General features: G+C 39.7%; 1 protein-coding gene across 1 annotated transcript; it reads left to right on the top strand.

The window, feature by feature from the left end:
• The first annotated feature begins 5737 nt into the window (after window positions 1-5737).
• LOC129734074 (chitinase-3-like protein 2) lies at window positions 5738-17022 on the top strand. Its single transcript, XM_055695792.1, has 4 exons — window positions 5738-6555; window positions 7783-7907; window positions 14354-15241; window positions 15302-17022. The coding sequence occupies exons 1-4, from the start codon at window positions 6467-6469 to the stop codon at window positions 15865-15867; spliced, it is 1668 nt and encodes a 555-aa protein (XP_055551767.1). The 5' UTR covers window positions 5738-6466; the 3' UTR covers window positions 15868-17022.
• Window positions 17023-18573: the final 1551 nt, after the last annotated feature.

The following is an 18573-nucleotide window of genomic DNA, read 5'->3' as shown; positions in this document are numbered from 1 at the left end:
TGACTGGCCCATAATACTGGTTGGCCCATAATACGGGGATGACTGTAATCCATGCTAAAAATATTCTTGATTATGCTCAAAACTTAACAATACTCTGGTTATTTATTTGAAGATGAGTAAGTAAACCCAACAAACAATTTTGTCGAATAATAACTTATTAAGCTATAGTTCAACCGAAATCCGCTAAATAATAGCTTAATAAGCTGTTGATCAACAAAATTGTTTCTTGGGAAGACTCCTAATTTCTTCGATAAAACATATTTAGGAATGTCTAAACAATAGGTAATAATCTTAAAACATGTGCCAATCTACAGATGAAAGCACTTTCCAAAACTAATTATGAATTGTTATAAAAAAAGCCTTCGAAATGCTACATCAATGTGTATTAAATTTAAAATTGTCGGAAGGAAATTAGACAAACATGACAAAACTTTTCTCAATTCAAAATGACAGAAGGTTCTAGAAACGAATATGAATAAAAAATGTAATGGTTGAACGGCGAAATCCTCTCTGAAGGCTATAAAATGTAAAAAAAAAACAACATAAGAACATCAAAATGAAAATCAAAATCAGGCTTGAAGGAAAGAATAACAATGTTTTACAAATCATGGTCAAAAATATTGAAAATGCTCCTAGGTAAGAAGAATCGACTAAAAACGAAAATGATCTAAAATTATGCTCAGTTTAAAAAAGGCTCTAAGTACAAGGAGTAACCGAAAAATTTTGATTTTCATTTATTACCGAAAGAAGAGGAACATTATAACAAAATAAGATCAGAACCGAGCAAAAATTGTTTTGAAGATCAGAAACTGCCGATGAAGAATATTGTCCAAAATCAACGTTGAAATCGGCAAAAAACGCTTTTGAATCCTTCTTGGCCTTTCACTGAAATTAGAAACGAAAAAAAACCTTCTAAAGATCAGAAATTCAACGAAAAACATTTCTAATCACTTTGAATAAACGGAAAACACGTGTAAAATTAATGAAAATGATAACCGCGAAGGAATGATTTTTTTCTCAAGAACGGATAAAAAACGTTTTTTCGTTGATCGACAGAAAATGCTTCCGAAATAATGGCCAATTTTTCACAAAAAATCTCAATTTAAGTTTAGAATCGACTTGAAACGATTCTATGGACCTAAACAATGGCAAATATTTCAAAATTACGTTCAGATTTTCAATTTCATTTTTTTCTAAAGAATAATTGACCAAACATTAAGAAATAGTCGCAATAAACAATGAAAAACAGTTCCGAATACTAGAAGTGCTAACACATTGACATAGAGCCGTATTGAAGAAGCTTTACCGAGCAACTCGTCTTATTTAAAATACTTGGTCTGATCGAGCCGAGTCTACCCGTCACTTGTAATAGGGCCCAATAAAACATCTTTTCAGTTGAAAAATCAAATAAATATTAAAAACTGTCTACAAATTGTGGTTGAAATTAACAAGAACGGTTTGAATGGGCACAGTAGAAAATAATTTAAAATCTAGCTCAGAATCGAAAAAAACAGCCGTGAATATTAAAATAAAATTGCAATTGAATTTAAAATCAATCAAAGAAGAAAAATCTTCTTTATTCAAAAAATCGACGGAAAAACCATACCAAACGCTTTCGGAGTAAAATATAAACGAAATAGACTGGTGCAAGTTTAAATAAGTCAACTAATAGACGTAGAATGAACACAAAAAATAAAGAAGATTTATCAAAAACTGAGCTTGAAATCGAACTAAATTTTAAAAATTATTAAAAAACAGCTCAAGGGTATGTGCAAATAATCGGATATAGCCTTTTTATTAGTGCAATTGTTTTATTCGCACGGACCGAAAAAGCAGTTTTTTCCAGAACTAGTCAAAGGTACAGTAGGGATTCGCTCGTTGGGTGTTCGCTAGTTGGGCCGTCATCAAACTAAATAGCACTCTAATGTCAGAATTCAAACTCATACAAATGCATTCAAGGGGTCCGAAAAGTGAAGAATATATTACTAAAATAAAATTATATTATTCATTGTTGCAAAAACTATGTAAACATGTTTAGTTATTACACTTAATCCATTCAATATTGATAAGTTTGTTCATCAGCGCTGTTAGCTGTACACTTCATGCAGATCATCTCTGACATAATCAATCGCTTTATTTAAAAAGTACATGTTATACATCTGTAGGAAGGATACAAACAATCGGCGCTCTCCTATAAAAAATTTGCCCAGCTGTCAGTTCACCCAACCAACGATGCTTTGCTTCTACAGGTTGTACAAAATGGGGCTTAGAATGCTGCCCTGGGGTACACCAGCAGATACAGCGATCCAGCTACTGACACCTGTGATTTCCTACCTTGGAGCTCTTGGCCACGGCGGAATCCAAATTGCTCCTTCAGGAAGATGATTGTCCTCTGGGTACATGGGGAACCTGGTATACATGATTCTCTGATGAAGAGAGCAGACTGAAGAGCCGATATGGGGAGGGACTGGTTGGGTCCTACCCAGGCTTAAGGATGGGCACTACTTTGGACAACTTCCAGGCGGAAGGGAATTATCCAAGTTTCAGACAGCGATTAAACACTTTTGCCAGGAGATTGATGAGCAGCTTCAACTGTGAAGAGACGGCGTTAGGTGGACTCTAATTAGTACTTTGAGCGGGGGCACAATTTGGCAGATTTTACAATTATTTATCAAGTATCCTTTTTTTTTTAGTTTCTTAGTTTCTCTACAAGCAATAATTAGTCAACTTTTTAAACAGACGGTTTTTTGAATGTCACCGGCAGTTGGTCCGACGAGAGGACAGTTATCGCGCATGGTTTGAAATAACCATCCGCAATGGTAGTAAGGTTGATGTCAAAGATAGAGCCAGTCACCGTCGCCGAGTAGAAGGTTAGTGTGTCTGGGTTGAGGGCAAAATAGTGTCCTGTCTGAAATTCTTCAGCAAGTAAAATTAGAGGGACCAATTTTACCACCAACGGCGGCAACTTTTGCTTGACTTGATAGTTTGGCTGATGAATACCCGACGAACCTTCGCCAGGTTTGTTTTTGTTAGTGTATGATTCTGCCACTAAACCGGAGGCCGATTGGTCGTCTTTCACATTCACAAGGATATCATATCGATTCTGGCAAATGCAGATGAACAAAATTATAAAACCAATTTTGCTCGGATAGTGTTGACTCTGATACCCAAATAATTTGAAAAGAAAAGCTTGAACTATATCCTTAACCTTATAGTTGAGAGTCTAACCAGCATGAGTGCTGCGTATAGCATTTATTGCTGCAAATTCGCTGAAAGAGATTACAAATATGGGGAAGATGCTTAAAATAATTTATTTTAAAATATTTCTGGAAATTTTTGTTAAAAAAAGAGCTGAAATGTTGATCACATATTGGCTGATGCTGATGTAGTGGTCCCCGTGGCTCTGTGGTTAGCGACGTCGGTCAGCTAGCTCTTCCACACGGTTGTGATATCGAGTTCGATTCCCGGTCGAGTCGAGGATCTTTTCGAGCTGGAAATTTTCTCGACTCAGCACTGGGGCACGGTGTATCGTTGTACTTATCCTACACATGCAAAATGCGCCAAAAACAATATCGATAACGAATTCTCTTAACTAAATCTAGTTGATCGAGATCACTATCAGCCCCCAGACTAAGCGTGCGATATTGTTTTCATATTGGCCGACGCAAAAAAATTACTTCTCTTCAAACAAGCAAAGAAAACTAAATACTTGAAACTCCAAAAGAAATATAACCACAAGTTATGCTTTGAATGACTATAAACACTTCTGAACGCGAGATGACCAACCCAATAGACTCCAGAAACTTCTCTAAAATCATTTCTAAAACACGTTAAGAAAAAACCAAGCATTCCAAAAACGCATCCTTCAAAAAATCGAAAATGAAAAGAACTATAAATTTTCCTCGAACCGGGTAAAACCTTTCTAAACAAAAATAGCTTTGAATCCAAAAATATGAAAATAAACTTTGGTTCAAATAATAAAGTAGGACATTCTAGAAAAAGGCCAAAAAGAAAATGGTTCAAATTCAGCCTAATGTTTGGAGAACGCCTATAAATGGAAGGAAATGGCAAAGCAAAATTTGATCCCACATTTGGGCACCCCTCTTTTATGCGAAACTACGCATTTTTCAATACAATGTGGTATGTGGAACTCTTCCCTAGTTACTACAGTATCTCTTTATGTAGAACAAAAGTGATTTGTCTGTTTAAAATATGGAAATAATTTGAAAAAATAAACTTGGTTCCCGAATGTTGGAAAAATTATTATTGTTGCGCACTACAAAATAAGCTTCTACGGTCATTTAAATGGCTCAATCAAGTATGTAGACACATCAAAATGACGTATGGGTCGTACCTCAAATTTCACCATCATTGAAGTTTTGATTTTAAGCTATAATTAGTGTTAAAATCTCATGTTAACTTTAGCTAATTCGATAGGGGCGAAATGATCACCTTTAGGTGGGGTGAAATGAGCACACCTTGTTACATAAACTTACCTGAAATTCATCTCAGTATACTTGTGAGTTTGTCTGTTTCCATAGTCAGTGTTTGTTTACAGTGATGGTGCGAACATATATTAGAAAATCTTCGAGACCAAATTGGTCAGAAAACCTGGACTGCAGGCAGAATTGGCCACCATAAGGCGCGACGGGACATTCACGAAATAAGTCGCCAAGTATCACGGCATCCCGCGACAAACGTTGGCCCATTAGTTGAACTTCTACTCAGTTTCAAGATGTGTTCTATAACAGTGCTCATTACACCCCGTGGGTACTCATTATGCCCCAGTGGGGTGCTCATTGCGCCCCGCACATCGACTGATTGCTAGTTTTTGATGCATGAATCAAATTTGTGTTTTTCACCATTATACGATAAACTTTTCAATTTGTGAATAGTGTACCTTTAATTATAGATAATTATTTCAAGTTTTGCACTGAAGACAGCTTAAAAATTTTGTCGTTTTCCATGCTTTAATCAGCAACCAAGTTAGGGTGCTCATATGCCCCTATTCCCCCTATAGTTGGCAGCGACTCTAAAACCTAGTGAACCTATATACTAGAGAAATGACAAGACACTCACCGTTAAGGCTACTGTCAACATCAAAACGGATAACGGCAATGTTAAATTAAACCGCTCGCCCGTTTTGATGTTGACAGTTGCCTTAACGGTGAGTGTCTTGGCGTCTCTCTGGTGTATAGGCTGACTACTAAAACCAGAATATCAGTGGAGTTTTTATTATAAACCAATGTATTTCTTCGGAAGATTGTCATTTTTTGAAAAAAAAAAATCGTGTCCACGTTGACATTATCATTTCATCCCGGTAGTATTCGTTAGCCTTTCCTAACATCATCTAGCGTCATGTATGTTTTGAGTGATTCCGATCTCAATTAAACTTGTGTTTTTTGTAATACTTGGAAAAAGAGTCAATTTCAAATTATTTCAATTATTTTGAGTTTCTATTGTTCGGAGTAAAAACGTCGAGAGTTGATGAAATTAAAAAAAAAATGAAATTAGTTATTTAAGATTTTAAACATTAATTATAATAGTCATTCTCAATATTTATTTGAGAAATCTTTAGTTTTTAATTTATAACCTTCCTTCAAGGTAGATAATCAAAACAGATAGAAACAAATCTGGCAACCACTACGCCACAAACAGTCTCATGAATGAATTCATTCAACCAACGAGCACATTCGTAAGGTTCCCAACTGCGTGTCAAAATTTCTACGCCTGCCTGTGTCGGTCAGTCTGTCGTTAGTCTGTTTCCCAACTTCTTCGTAATAACAATAATATTCTCTCTGTGTTCCTCGAAGGAAGGAAGGTCTGTCTTGAAGAGATCGATCCGCGAATGCAAATGCAAGTGACCCTTAGTTCCCTGTGTGCCTCATCCGTCCGACGACCGTTTTGACGACAATAGTGGAGAATACAACCGAAACGTGATAGAGAGAGGGCGTGGAATCCGTTTTGGTGAAGTGCTCGTACAGGTGACGCAGTTCTTTGTGTTGTGGAATTTCACTCGACGACGGGAGGAGGTGAAATTCCAGAACTTGCTGCAGCGGTAATTGGATTATCGTTCGGATTCAGTGTTTTTGGTGAACTGCAACTTTGTTGCTTTGGGTGAGGTTCTGTAAAAGTAAAAAATTTAAAAAAACGAAAGTGTCGGTGGTCTACCCCTGGGAACGGGGTGAAGAAATCGCGTGAGTGCGCTGTGTTTTTCAGGTGCTCTCAGCGGGACCGACGTTTTTCGATTATACTGGCTTCCACACAGCACTCGGGGCAAGTGGCATTATGTAAATTTATCCAGCCCATAAATCGGAGTGAAGTCGCTTTGAGTAGCTGCTGCTGAAAACATCTGTGGAAGGTGCCCCGAGAGACTGGAGAAGAAATTGCTCGCTACGAACCGCTGCACGGCTCTGGGGAGACACGATTGGCCGTCGATCAGCAGCACTATGCGCCCGTTCCCACTATGATAGCAGCTGGAACGAGGCGAGCTGGACAGAAAATGTCCAAACAGCAGGGCAAATATGAGCTGCTTAAGGAGGATACTAGTTTAAGGTATGCTGTAAAACACATAACATCATTTGCTGTCCCAGTTCGCGGAAGTGACTGCGAACAATCGTTCTAAGGTCAGCAGAGCAGCTGGTGGAGGGGAAGAGAACGCAGTTATCCATTAACGTAATGAGCTGCTATTACTATCAGGGTCGTGGGTAGAGTGCTGCTTTCTGGGTGCATCCAGTTCGAGGAAACAGATTATAACTGCGCTATTTTAATCAGTATTGTAGCAACGGGAGATGCACGCAATTAAACTACTTCCATCAGCACTAACAATTCTTTGTTATTTTTCACCCAGCATCGTGGTCTTTGTGCCAGTTAGTCTTTTCTTGTTTTTAGAACTGAACTGTAATATGAGTTTTACAAGGCCCCATTATCAGCAGTTTGTTGTTTGCTTATTTAAACGAAGAGGTTTTATTTACGCGTGTTAGATTTCTCTCGCTCCTCACGTCCGGCCCCTCGTGCCGAGCAAGTTGCACATTTCAAATGACGCATCACTAGTCGGGTGATTATTGCAAGTGTCAAGTGTATGCTCCCCGTTTGCAATTTTCCTGTCCCGAAAGGGGAGCACCTGATTTCAGAAATCAGAACATTCGTTCGCCTTGAAGAACTCCGTGTCCTTAAGTAGGTCATTCGATACGCTGCAGCTGGGTTTCGGTTTAAAGAACCGCAAAAGCGGTAAATCATAACCCGCTTCCATTCCCCTATTTTTTTTAAAAAGAAAATCGACTGAAAAGCTAAAACTGCGAAACCTTGGACGGTGAGTGCGATTCGGTGTGACCGACCGTAATGGCGACTCCTCACCGTATTATATTTCACTTTACCTTTCGGTGCTGTGCTTGAGGGTAATATTTTTCTCTGCCACCCTTCCGGCTTAACAGCGAACGGGTTTTCTTTTTGGTTGTTCAATGTTATTCACAAAAAAATCAGAATGGCAATTAATTTAAAACATGGCTTCAAAAATTCGGTGCTTTTCCTGTCGTGTTATTTTAGACTTGAGCCTTCCGGAATCGATGCAGAAAAGACCAAAGGAGCCACACTCTAGGCGCTACCAGTGGTGGCATAACTAATCATATTTATGACTAGGCTTGCATTCCTAAACCTAAGGCTGTAACTTTTCCCCCCACGTTTCGCTTCCGCCTTTCTGACTGTCTAGAGCAACCATAATTTTATTGTTTCCCATTTCATGCCCACAACTTAGCTGTTTTTCTCTTTGTTCTTCCGTTACAGGAAAAAACACACCTACATTCAAGGATGCCTTCTGCTGGCCTTAGCCGCGCTGTCCAGTGTGGCAGTATACGCGACCTGGACGATGATCTACCGACAGAATCTAATCATTCCACCGACACTAATCGGTAAGTCCAGAAGAAAGAGCACCTGCTAGTAACTGTTGACTGGGGAAATTTTCCGCCACTCCCCAGAGCAGCTGCTAAGGGGTGTGATGGAGTCGGCCATAAAGGTAGCGGGGCCGCGTGTGTTTGATAAGTTAATCAGAATTTACTGGTCTGTTTTGCTGACTTCAGCAAGGTGGGTAATTATCATGCCGTTAGTAATCGGAGAAGCGAAACGATAAGCACGACCAAGAAAATGCGCATTCGTCTGCATACAAAGCGGGAACCTGTTTTACGTTTTTCGTTTGATTTACGATACAGTGAATTGGAATTGATTTATGGCAGAACTGGGCTGAAATTTGTTCTGAAACCCACAGCGCAAACATTTTTTGATAGCGGGTTTTGAACTCTGATTCACAGAAAAATGGATTGATTATGATGTGAATGTTTGAAATTTCACAAGCAACATGTGGTTATATGCTCTCAATAAAATGGGAATCTTACACAGCAACTGTCTGGGTTTCAAGGCATGTTACAAAATTTAAATTCTTTTCAGTTAAACAAGAAACCGTGTTCATATTTTACACTGCTGCTTGAAAATGGATGGGCAGATTTATGAATTATTTTGTTTCAATTTTCACGCTAGATATTTTTTCGCTGTCAAAAATGAAATTCTGTGATTTTTGATGGAGAACCACGAAGAACTGACACAAAAGGTGTATTTTCACTGTTTTAATTTATTATGCTAACGTAAGAACACTCACAGAAAACGACGCTGGACAAGACAAGAATATTAAGTGTTATGTCTTGTCTCGTGTCGTGTTAGGTGTATTTTCTTAAAAAATCAATTTTTTCAACCACAGTTTTGTACCACAAAAGATTAAAATAATGGTCGCAGTGGTCCAAATCGTACAAAAAAAAAAACACAATTTTGAGATAACTTGCGAAAGCTGAATTTAGATAATTAATCATCAAGAGCTTTGTGATTTTCAAGTATCTACTATTGCAATCGTATTGCATCATTGGAATAGGATTTTTCTCAAAAAAGTTGAAATTAAAAAGAGGCTTCGAAACTTCAATTTGATTAAAATGAAGTAAACTGAAGTCATTTATTTTGGAATGCTTTTCTTATTATTTTAAACTGGCCAAAGAGTTTAGGATGTGGATCTCAGACTTTTCAAAAAAAAAGTTGCTGAAACAGGAGGAGAGGAAAGAATTGAGTGATAGAAAGTTTGAATAGTCGCTTTTACGAAGAAAGAATTGTAAAACTAAGGTACAATATATTCAAAGTTGATTGTGTATTACAAAATTTTGTGTTCCTAGAATTGGAGCCGTTCTAAAACTGCATAAGCCTGATCATAAAATTAAAGATTTCTTTTTACCGAAAAAGTCAGGAAATGGAATTCTTTCCATCACCACCGTCATCACCATCACAACATGTATTCTAAATTCTTGAGAGAATATAGCAAACTTGTTCGAAATTCAAGTTGTTTCTCGTACATAATATTACCATTTTCGTCTACATTGAAAAGATTCTTTTCCCGCCACGTCAAACCGACTTATCGGATTTAACATTGAACATTGATGAAAAATTTTCGAAGCAAAACTATTTTTTTTAAACAGTTTTCGAATTTAAGAAAAATGTTTCATGAGTCAGCTTTAAGAGCAAACCAGGGATTTAGAAGAAATAAGGCATATCCAAAGTGGCGTTACTAAAAGATGCTATAGATGATACACTTAAGTAAGTTTGGGTAACGATCAAGAATAGCGAACCCAATATTGCTATCGGAGTTTTCTACATTCGTCCCAATGTGTGGAAAGAAGTTGAAATTATCGATCGTCACATTTGACGCTCTTAAATGAAAACGTTTCAAAGATCGTTGAAATGTGGAAGCAGAAGAAACTACGATGCTATTAACACTGAACTTCACGGTATCGACTGGAACACAATTACTAACTGCAAGCTGTGTCAAGATTTACTGCCAATATTCACAAACTCATTGTTCATCCTGTGCCTAGAGTTCGTCCTCTTCGCAAGCCCAGCTAGAGGAAACTTCGGGTTCGGGTTTGAAAATTTTTGAAAGTGTCGGGTACGGGTCGGGTTCGGGTTTGGTAAAAAAAACTTGTTCGGGTTTGAAAATGTCGGTTCTGGGTTTGAAAACCCGGAACCCGACGATATCAAATAAACATATTTATAAGATAATGATGTCTAATCTCATGCAACTGTAAAAATCACTAACATTTAATTCCATTCGAGGCTCAAAACTTCAGGGCAGCCGCAAAAAAATCTCGGGTTCGGGTCGGGTTCGAGTTTCCCAAATATAAAATTTTCAAGTTCGGATTTGATCGAAAAAACAGTTCCGGGTTCGGGTTTTAAACGCGACCATTTCTAGTCTAAAGCGGACTATGAATACCCAATATTAGTATTTCCGGGGTCGGGTTAATCCTCAGAAGTCAGGACTCGAATCGAAGATAACGGCTTCCGGTTTCTGAGAAACCTTTCTAGGCTTAGAAAGGACTGCATTTCATTGATAAATGAGTAGTAATATATTACAAATAATTCTAAATTTTAAAGAATGTTCAACTAGTTACAATAAAATAACTTTATACCGGCTTTGATAAAATCACTATGAATCTTCATAAACATTTTCTAAGTATTTATTAAAGATTCATAGTGATCTCACTGAAGCCCGTCTCAAAGCGAGCTTGGATACTAGAGGATTGAGATACCATTAATTTAAGCGGCCGTGTGCCACTTGAATTGACATTAATCACTTTCAGGGTAGTTCTATTGGTATGCGTAATATTATAGATAGCTGTCAATTTGTTTTGTTTTGGTTATTATCGCCATCGTCTTTTTGTCTCGTTTCCATTACATATTTCCGTCTCGCAAACGTGTTGAAAAAAAATTTTACCTGGCACTTCACCACGTGGAACGAGAATCAAAACAAACCAGTTTGACACATACGTGTGAATGTGTTGGTGACTCCCAAACGCACACTCTGCTTCTTTCGGGTGTAGTCCGGGACAGAAAAAGTGTAGTCAGACACAAAAAAGGTGTAGTCCGGAAAGTGAAAAAAAAAAAAACAATTACGAGGTAAAAAGTGTAGTCCGCGTGTAGCTACACTGCGGAAACGAATTCGATTTTAGAATCACCAAAATTCGTTATTCGCACGCTCATACACGCAAACAAATACATACACACACAATTATGTTCTAGAACATCTTCTTGTATCGTGCCGTGTCGAATAAACTAACAAGAGCAAGTTTGTATCATTATGCAGTAGAACTGTGCGGTGGGTGCTTCCAATAATGGAAAAAATTTTTCCCGCCTTTTTTTCCTCTTTAGGCTGATACAAATTTCGATTCTTCTTATGTCCAAGGTTATCAAAGTTAGCAAAGGGGGTGGCAAAAAATAAATAACACCGGGCGAAAAAAAAGAAATATCTTTGATCAAAGTTTGTGTGCAAGTTATGACGTTTATAACTTGCACTCGAATAAGTGTTGAAAAATAACACTTTATTATTATTATTATTTATTTCGCTTGCTTTTTGACGACACTCTCGCTGTCACTGGACTTGTTTGTTGCTAAAATATGCATTTATGCTGTCGGAAAGCCAATAAAATGAACAAAACGGTTTGAGCTTTTTTTTTCTTCCCCGTCCAATATTCAAGATTTTTGAAGGGGGACAAGACGGCCTTATTTAATTAGTTTCAAATTTTGACATATAACTTGGCCCCCTCGTCGTATTGAGTGGTATTCGGCCATTATGGTCTATTTTCCAAAAACCGCAAGTCGCCATCTCAGAATTTAAAATGGTCTCTGGGGTCGATTTTTGGCCGTGTGTGTGAGTGTGTGTGTGTGCATGTGTGTGTGTGTGCCAATGTGTCAATGTAGATGATGTAGATTCATTTCATTAGAAGTTTAAACCTTGTACCACAGACTAACAGACATAACACTTCGAACAAATTTTCAATAAATTTATCGTTCGGATGATTCCAGTACTTTACGTTAGTAACACTAGCACCATCTGCTGTCGTGTTCGCGCTGCGTCATGTATTTCGACATCAGCGCCAGCGTTACTGCATGTGTCAAATGGGGAACCACAAAATATGTATGAGACTGCATGACAGCGCCACAGACGGCGTTATCGCGTGATGATTGTTATTCGATTGGAAATTTGAAATGATCGTTTTTTGTGGTGATGGAGCTAGGTTCCAGTGTTACGTCTGTTAGTCTGTGCTTGTACTATACATATCGAAATAAAAGTTTAAGATTATCCGCCTTTCTTTCTTCTTGCTTAACGCTCCTAGCTGCAATCAATGGTTTTTTTCAAGACCAGAAAAGTTTAGTGATCATCATAGAAACATTTCTTGTACTTTAAAACTCTCACATTCTGATTGGTTTGAAAATTATCTAGAAATTTGTGTTTCATTTGTATGGGAGTCCACTCTTTCTGAGGAGAAAGGGGCATCAAACCACTATAAAAACATGTGCTGTCCCCTTGAACCTCCCTATGTCAAATTTGGTTCCATTTACTTGATAAGTTCTTAAGATATGCATGATCTGTCGAGGGGCATAATGAATGGCGATGGCAAATTGTAGTTGCCAGTCTTGAGTAATGCTTGTTTGCACTTACAAATGTGCGTTATTTTTGTACCACAACCTACAAATTAATACTAAACGAAACACGACTCAGAAGCTACTTGTTATAGCAGCCGCTGTGTCCAGGTTTAATTGCTTCGGCTTCAACGTGAGTGAAATTTAGTCAGACGAGTAACTCGCCGCTTGCCTCGTCCTTTTTAAAAGGGACCTATATGTAGCTCTCCTTCTTTTCACATCTTGGCAGAATTCCGAGATTATCTCCATGATACGAGGTCAACGGAAAGTCCGAACATCCGCACCTATATCTTTTAGCTGGGCGTTGTCTCTCATAGACTCCAGACTGTTTTCGCTCGTTTCGCGGCGTGGTCCATCCTCGCATCGTTGATACAAATGCGTAGCAATAGCAGATTGTTTCAAGTGCTTCAAGATATTGTTACGACTATCTGCAAACTCCGGTGTAAGTCAGGAAAGGACATCTGATCCTACTCGATATTACGAGTAGTCGAATTAGCGTCGTTAAAAAAAATATGAAAAGTAGCGGCCCAAGATTACTGCCCTGTGGTACACTAGATTTGTTTGTAAAGGAAGTTGAGACAACAGAATCCAGCTTAACTTACAACGTTCTATCACACAAGAATGATTTTGAGATTTACGCTCAATGTCAGCGATACTACTTGAAGTGAAGTCCATGAGGTTCGTTGCTATGGAACGACCAGGTACAAATCCATACTGATCAGAATTATTGTACAAATTGTACAATAATGGTTGTACATAGGCCACTTACGAGGATTACGTATCCAGGATTTAGGTCAGTGTGGTACAGGATTCCTCACGCTTCTGGGATTTTGTGGAGAAACTGGATTTTGAACTGGACGACGATAGACTCGCTCCTATTTATTCTGCATCACGTCTGGAATGCCCCAGGCACGTGTTCGAGGACATCTTCTTGAATGATCTGGCCTACTCCTCTCCTCTTTCATACTGGCTTTTGCTGATGGCCTAAAAGTGTTCCGTGTAATTTTGTCTCTGCCTTTCAAGATCTTGGAGTGACAATCGACGGCATCATTTACAACAAATTTACAGATATTTTTCTCTAAAGACGCTTCATTGCCAGTTCGATCCCCCCAGGACAAAATTTTAAGATCGAGCGCATGCAGAATAAATTTTGTACGGTTTGCATAACGGTCACTCCCTTGGAACGACCCAATTTTGCGTGTTCTTCTTGCTCTAGAAGATGTTAACTGGTATGTTTACAGTCGCTGGCAGCCACGCGTGATAAAGCGTGCGAAATAATTAACTACCCTGTGTTATTCGACCAAATGCCGATAAATATCCCTTAATGTCGTTTTCGAAACTATAACCAATATTTTAGTCGAAGACGGTGATGACCAGTAAATACAAATGAATAAATTTGAGTCTTCATAAATAAATTACAGGCTGTACGGGACATGCAACCTATAAATTTAATGATTTGCGACCTATAAATTTACTGAAACCAAAAATAAAAAAATGTGCCCCGCATTTTTTCAGAATCGTACCAGTTATTACCTAATTGATGTTCCCGATTACCGCTTATATGATTATAGTAATTATAAAAATAATAAGTTTGCTAATTCTAATCTAAACCAGACAGCCAGCTTGATTGATGGTTTTTTGCTCAAACAAAGCAAAATTCCAATCCCAAAACCAATAAGCTTCAAACAAAACAAACGTACCTACGTCACGTTTTTTGTACCGAAGAAAACCGTCACGATCCGGTTGCGTGTTTGCTCCTCCAATCATCACGCTGAAGTTGCCAGGTGTTTTCCGCTAAATGCTTAATCACAATTGAACTCACCCTGTTTTGCTGGTTTTGCCTTTTCAGACATTCCAGCCCTGTGGCCCGAACGGCTCCGCCAGTATGCGGCAAGCTACCGGACATTCCCTTCACTGCTGGCGGCAGAGCAAAAACAGAGCAACGGCACGATGTCGCTGATTTTCCACAACACGCAATCAGCAGCACCCAATGACACGGAGGGGACGCCGCCGGCGTCGGTGGCCGGCATCAAGGAGCTGGAAAATGAGCGCGTTCTACCGTCTAAATTCGGTAATTTCATTTACTCGAAGGAAGCCTCGAAGGCGGCTGGTGGCATCCGGGAGGTGCGCAAGATTGTCTGCTACTATACCACCCCTTCGATGGTTAGCACCGGTGGCAGGAGGGGTGGACGGGGTAGAAGTAGAGTGCGAAGCAATCTCTACCCGGAGCACATCGATCCGTACCTGTGCACACATTTGAATGTCGGTGTTGTGGACATTGTCAACGGGACGCTGTACATCGATGATGATGTGCGGATGGTTTTAAACCAAACGAAGCAGTTGAAGCGAGTCAACCGGGAGCTGAAGGTACTGCTGTGGGTTGGCGGAGGTGGTAGGGGTGGTTTTACGGAGATGGTGACTAACCACGCCAGCCGGAAGCTGTTTATTCAGTCACTCAAAGCTACACTTGAGTTGTTCCAGCTGGATGGGGTCGATCTGGACTGGGAGTTTCCCGGTAGTGGGGGGAAAAATCGGATGCATTTTTCCCAGCTTCTGCACGAGATCCGCCGGGAGTACCAGCGGGAACATCGCACCTATATACTGAGTGTGGCGGTCGCCGCGCCCGAGACGATCGCCTACATGTCGTACGACGTGGGGGAGATCAACAGCTATGCCGATTATGTGAACATCATGACGTACGATTATCACTTTTACGCACCGGAAACGCCGTGGACTGGTGAGTGTCGCTATTATTGTTTGTGTATGAATGATTCTAAAATCATATTTTTTTCTGCAGGTTTAAATGCCCCCTTGTATCGCCGCCACGATGAGCACTCGATCTTCGGTACACTGAACATCAATTCTTCCGTCCACTACTGGTTGTCGGCAGGCTTGGAGAAAAGCAAAATCGTCATCGGTCTGCCAACCTACGGGCACACCTTCCAGCTGGTGAACGGATTCAACACCCGAATCGGTGCTCCCGCATCGAGCTACGGCAGGGTTGGTATGATCGGATATGCTTCGTACTCGGAAATCTGTTGGTTCCGGCGGCACAATATCTACGTCCACCAGGTGTACGATGTGGAAAGCTGTTCGCCCTATTTGTACGCCGGTGGCGAGTGGATTTCCTACGAGGACGAGCGCAGTCTGGAGTGCAAGGCGAACTACATCAAAGAAAATGGTTTTGGAGGGGCGATGATATTCTCGCTGAACACCGATGATTTTGGAGAGTACTGTGCCGAAAGTCTGCTGTACGATGAGGAGGGTAATTTTGCCGAAACCAGACCGGAGCACCAGCAGGAGCAGAGCAATTTTCCGCTCCTTCGGAAGATCCATTCCGTGCTGGTTGATAGCGGGAATTAGCACTGGGGGAGGGAAGCGAATGAAACAATAATAAGAATAATACGACTTATAATGGTTAAGCGCAAAACGATGATGAGCGAATATTTCGCAGAAATAAAAAGGGGTCTTTTTTAGGAAAAAAGTATAAATTACATTCGATTGATATTAGCTTGAAAGATGGGGCACGAGAAAGGAAAGGAAACAGTATAACTAATGGATAGAACGGTATCTAGTCAAGTCGCTTGATCCGGTGCGATTTCATGTGAGTAGGTTTGAATTCTTAATTTAAATATATTACAGTATAAGCGCAATTAGACAAACAGCAATTTGAGTTAGGTCGTGAGAGGGTTAGAAGCATACACACATTTACATCTGTTGTTCACAATTAACAATTGTCTTCCAATGATGCGAATTTAGGTTAGTTTAGTTAGTGAAAGTTGTTTCATCGCTTGTTTTTTGGGTCTTGTTTTTTGATTCTCTTTTCAAAATTATCTATCGTTTAAAATTGATGGCTTTTACGAATAATCTCTCAAGGAATGGGCGAAGATAGATCAAACTGCAGAACGAACAAAAACTTTCCATGCAGCTTTTAAACTGGACGGATTATTTTTATACTGAACTTTTAAACGAACAAGCGCCGATTTCAGAAGCCACGTGTATTGTGTGCGTATAATATTCGCCTCAAAAGTTTATTTTGATAGCAGGTTTCTTGCACGCTGACTAATGTTTAAAAAAATCCGCAGTTGAAATCCGATTGAAAGCTTACAAAATGAAACCTATTAAACCCCGTCCATTCATGAAAATCAGTGATTAGAGTGAAGGAAGAAGAAAAAAAGTGAACCCAAATAACTATTAACAGTTAATGTAGATTAAAAACAACTAGTGCCAAAACTGTAAACCGAGCAGAATCAACCTACCCAAGTTATGAGACACAACAACAAAACAGTAAAACATGCAATTATGAAAACTTACTACACCACAATAACACAATAACAATATGATAGTAACGATTTTAGATAGATAGCGAGACAGAGAGAGATGAAATAAACTTGAACAAAAAAAACGGGCAAAGTATGTAACAGTGCTTCGTCTAGAGGACAGTAGATAAGCTGCAAAGATTGTAATAATTTCCGCTAAATAATTTCAGTATGGACTACGCTAACTGTTTGAGCTGTATTTTTTGTTTTCTTTCCTACTGTGAATATCACAAATTTTACCAGTTTTATTATAATTTCATCCAAGTAGTTTTGACAGTCCAACACCTCACTAATTCGGATTTCTTTCTTCAATGTTTAGGATTAATTTTCAATTCGAATTTCTAGTATAAGTTTGATAAGTTAGATTTTGATATTCTTTCAATTGAGATTTTCAATATTTCAAATTTAGGACCTTATTACAGAAGACGAGTCGACTCACCTATGTATTTCAAATGAGACGTGTAGCCCTGGTGAGGCAATATATCGAACCCTAACGTTTGCATGAAAAAAAAAAACTTTTTTCGGATGGTGATAAAAAACTGTGACAGATAATTAATTTTGATAAATTTCCCATGGAAGCTAATTATATTAGCTTACTTGCAAGAACATTCTACGCACTTGCGAGCGACCTTCCGGCAGTCAACCGAAACATTCGCCATGGCGGACGGAAACATGCGTCTAGGCAAGTTTTTGAGTTCTTTCTTCCTTCTCAGTTTTCGCGACAAAATTGGTAGATCTTCTTCTACAATCGCGCAGAGTAGTGGGCTGACGCCAGATCCGGCCAGAACACCGCGTCTCAGCACTTATTTCTTGATGAACGACGGAACTTACGGCAGGCACTTCGTACTATAAATTTCCCTATTAACGGCCAGTCCGGAGTGGATGAAAAGTGGCTTGTCTATCCACTTTTCTTTTGTCAGCCACAGCAGAATAGTACCTTCTTGGGGAACTTAGTGTGAACTTCACCTCATGGGGAAAGTGAAATACGAAGTGCTCTGCCAGTCATTGCCATTCAGGGTGAGACAGGTCTCGTCGTCCATCACCACCGCCCCGTCACGATTTGCCGGGAAAATCGACTTGACCATCTTATTGACCATCATACTCCAGCGAAGAGGAAATGCTTTGCCAACCTAATCGTATGTTCAATAAGATGGTGCGGCTCAGAACAGCGTCTGATCTCCAGGTTAGAAGCGACTGAACAAAGTTCTGGTGTCGGAGTGGGACTCTAAACAGAGCTGATACGATGGTTCGCCGGTGAGCTTTTGGGGGAAGTTGGGGAAGGCTCAAGAAGAACCCTCCTTCCCCCAGCAAACCACCAAACGTTGCAAATATCGAAGAAGAGAATACGGATCGAAACAATCGGCACAGACCTAGGCGACGAAATATGGACGGTAAATTCTTCTCAGACGTAATCAAAGTTCGCACCTACCGTAGTGCGAATATAGGTTCGGACCATTACCTCGTTGCATGGACTCAATACTTCCGACGGCGTGTTTCGCTCACCGACGTCGCTCACTGCGATCAATCATCGGGCAACTATGGGGAGCCGAAGTTACCCGGGAGTACACGCAGCAGTTGGAAGCAGCATTACCAATGGAAGAGCAGCTTGGCGCAGCTATTCTTGAAGATGGCTGGAGAGACATTCGACCAGTCACGGTGGTACTGCTGTAGCGACACTTGGTACAATGGCTCTGAACAGAAGAAATGACTAGTTCGACGACAAGTTAGTGGAAGAGAAGAATGCAGTACG

Source organism: Wyeomyia smithii, chromosome 1 (assembly GCF_029784165.1).
Source record: "Wyeomyia smithii strain HCP4-BCI-WySm-NY-G18 chromosome 1, ASM2978416v1, whole genome shotgun sequence".
NCBI classification, from domain to species: Eukaryota; Metazoa; Arthropoda; class Insecta; order Diptera; family Culicidae; genus Wyeomyia; species Wyeomyia smithii.
This window is presented reverse-complemented; position numbering and strand designations above follow the sequence as displayed.

Coding starts and splice junctions, on each gene's coding strand:
- LOC129734074 (XM_055695792.1), top strand. CDS start 6,467: ATGATAGCAGCTGGAACGAGGCGAGCTGGACAGAAAATGTCCAAACAG. Junction 7,908..14,353: donor CATTCCACCGACACTAATCG/GTAAGTCCAGAA, acceptor TTGCCTTTTCAG/ACATTCCAGCCCTGTGGCCC. Junction 15,242..15,301: donor ACCGGAAACGCCGTGGACTG/GTGAGTGTCGCT, acceptor TTTTTTCTGCAG/GTTTAAATGCCCCCTTGTAT.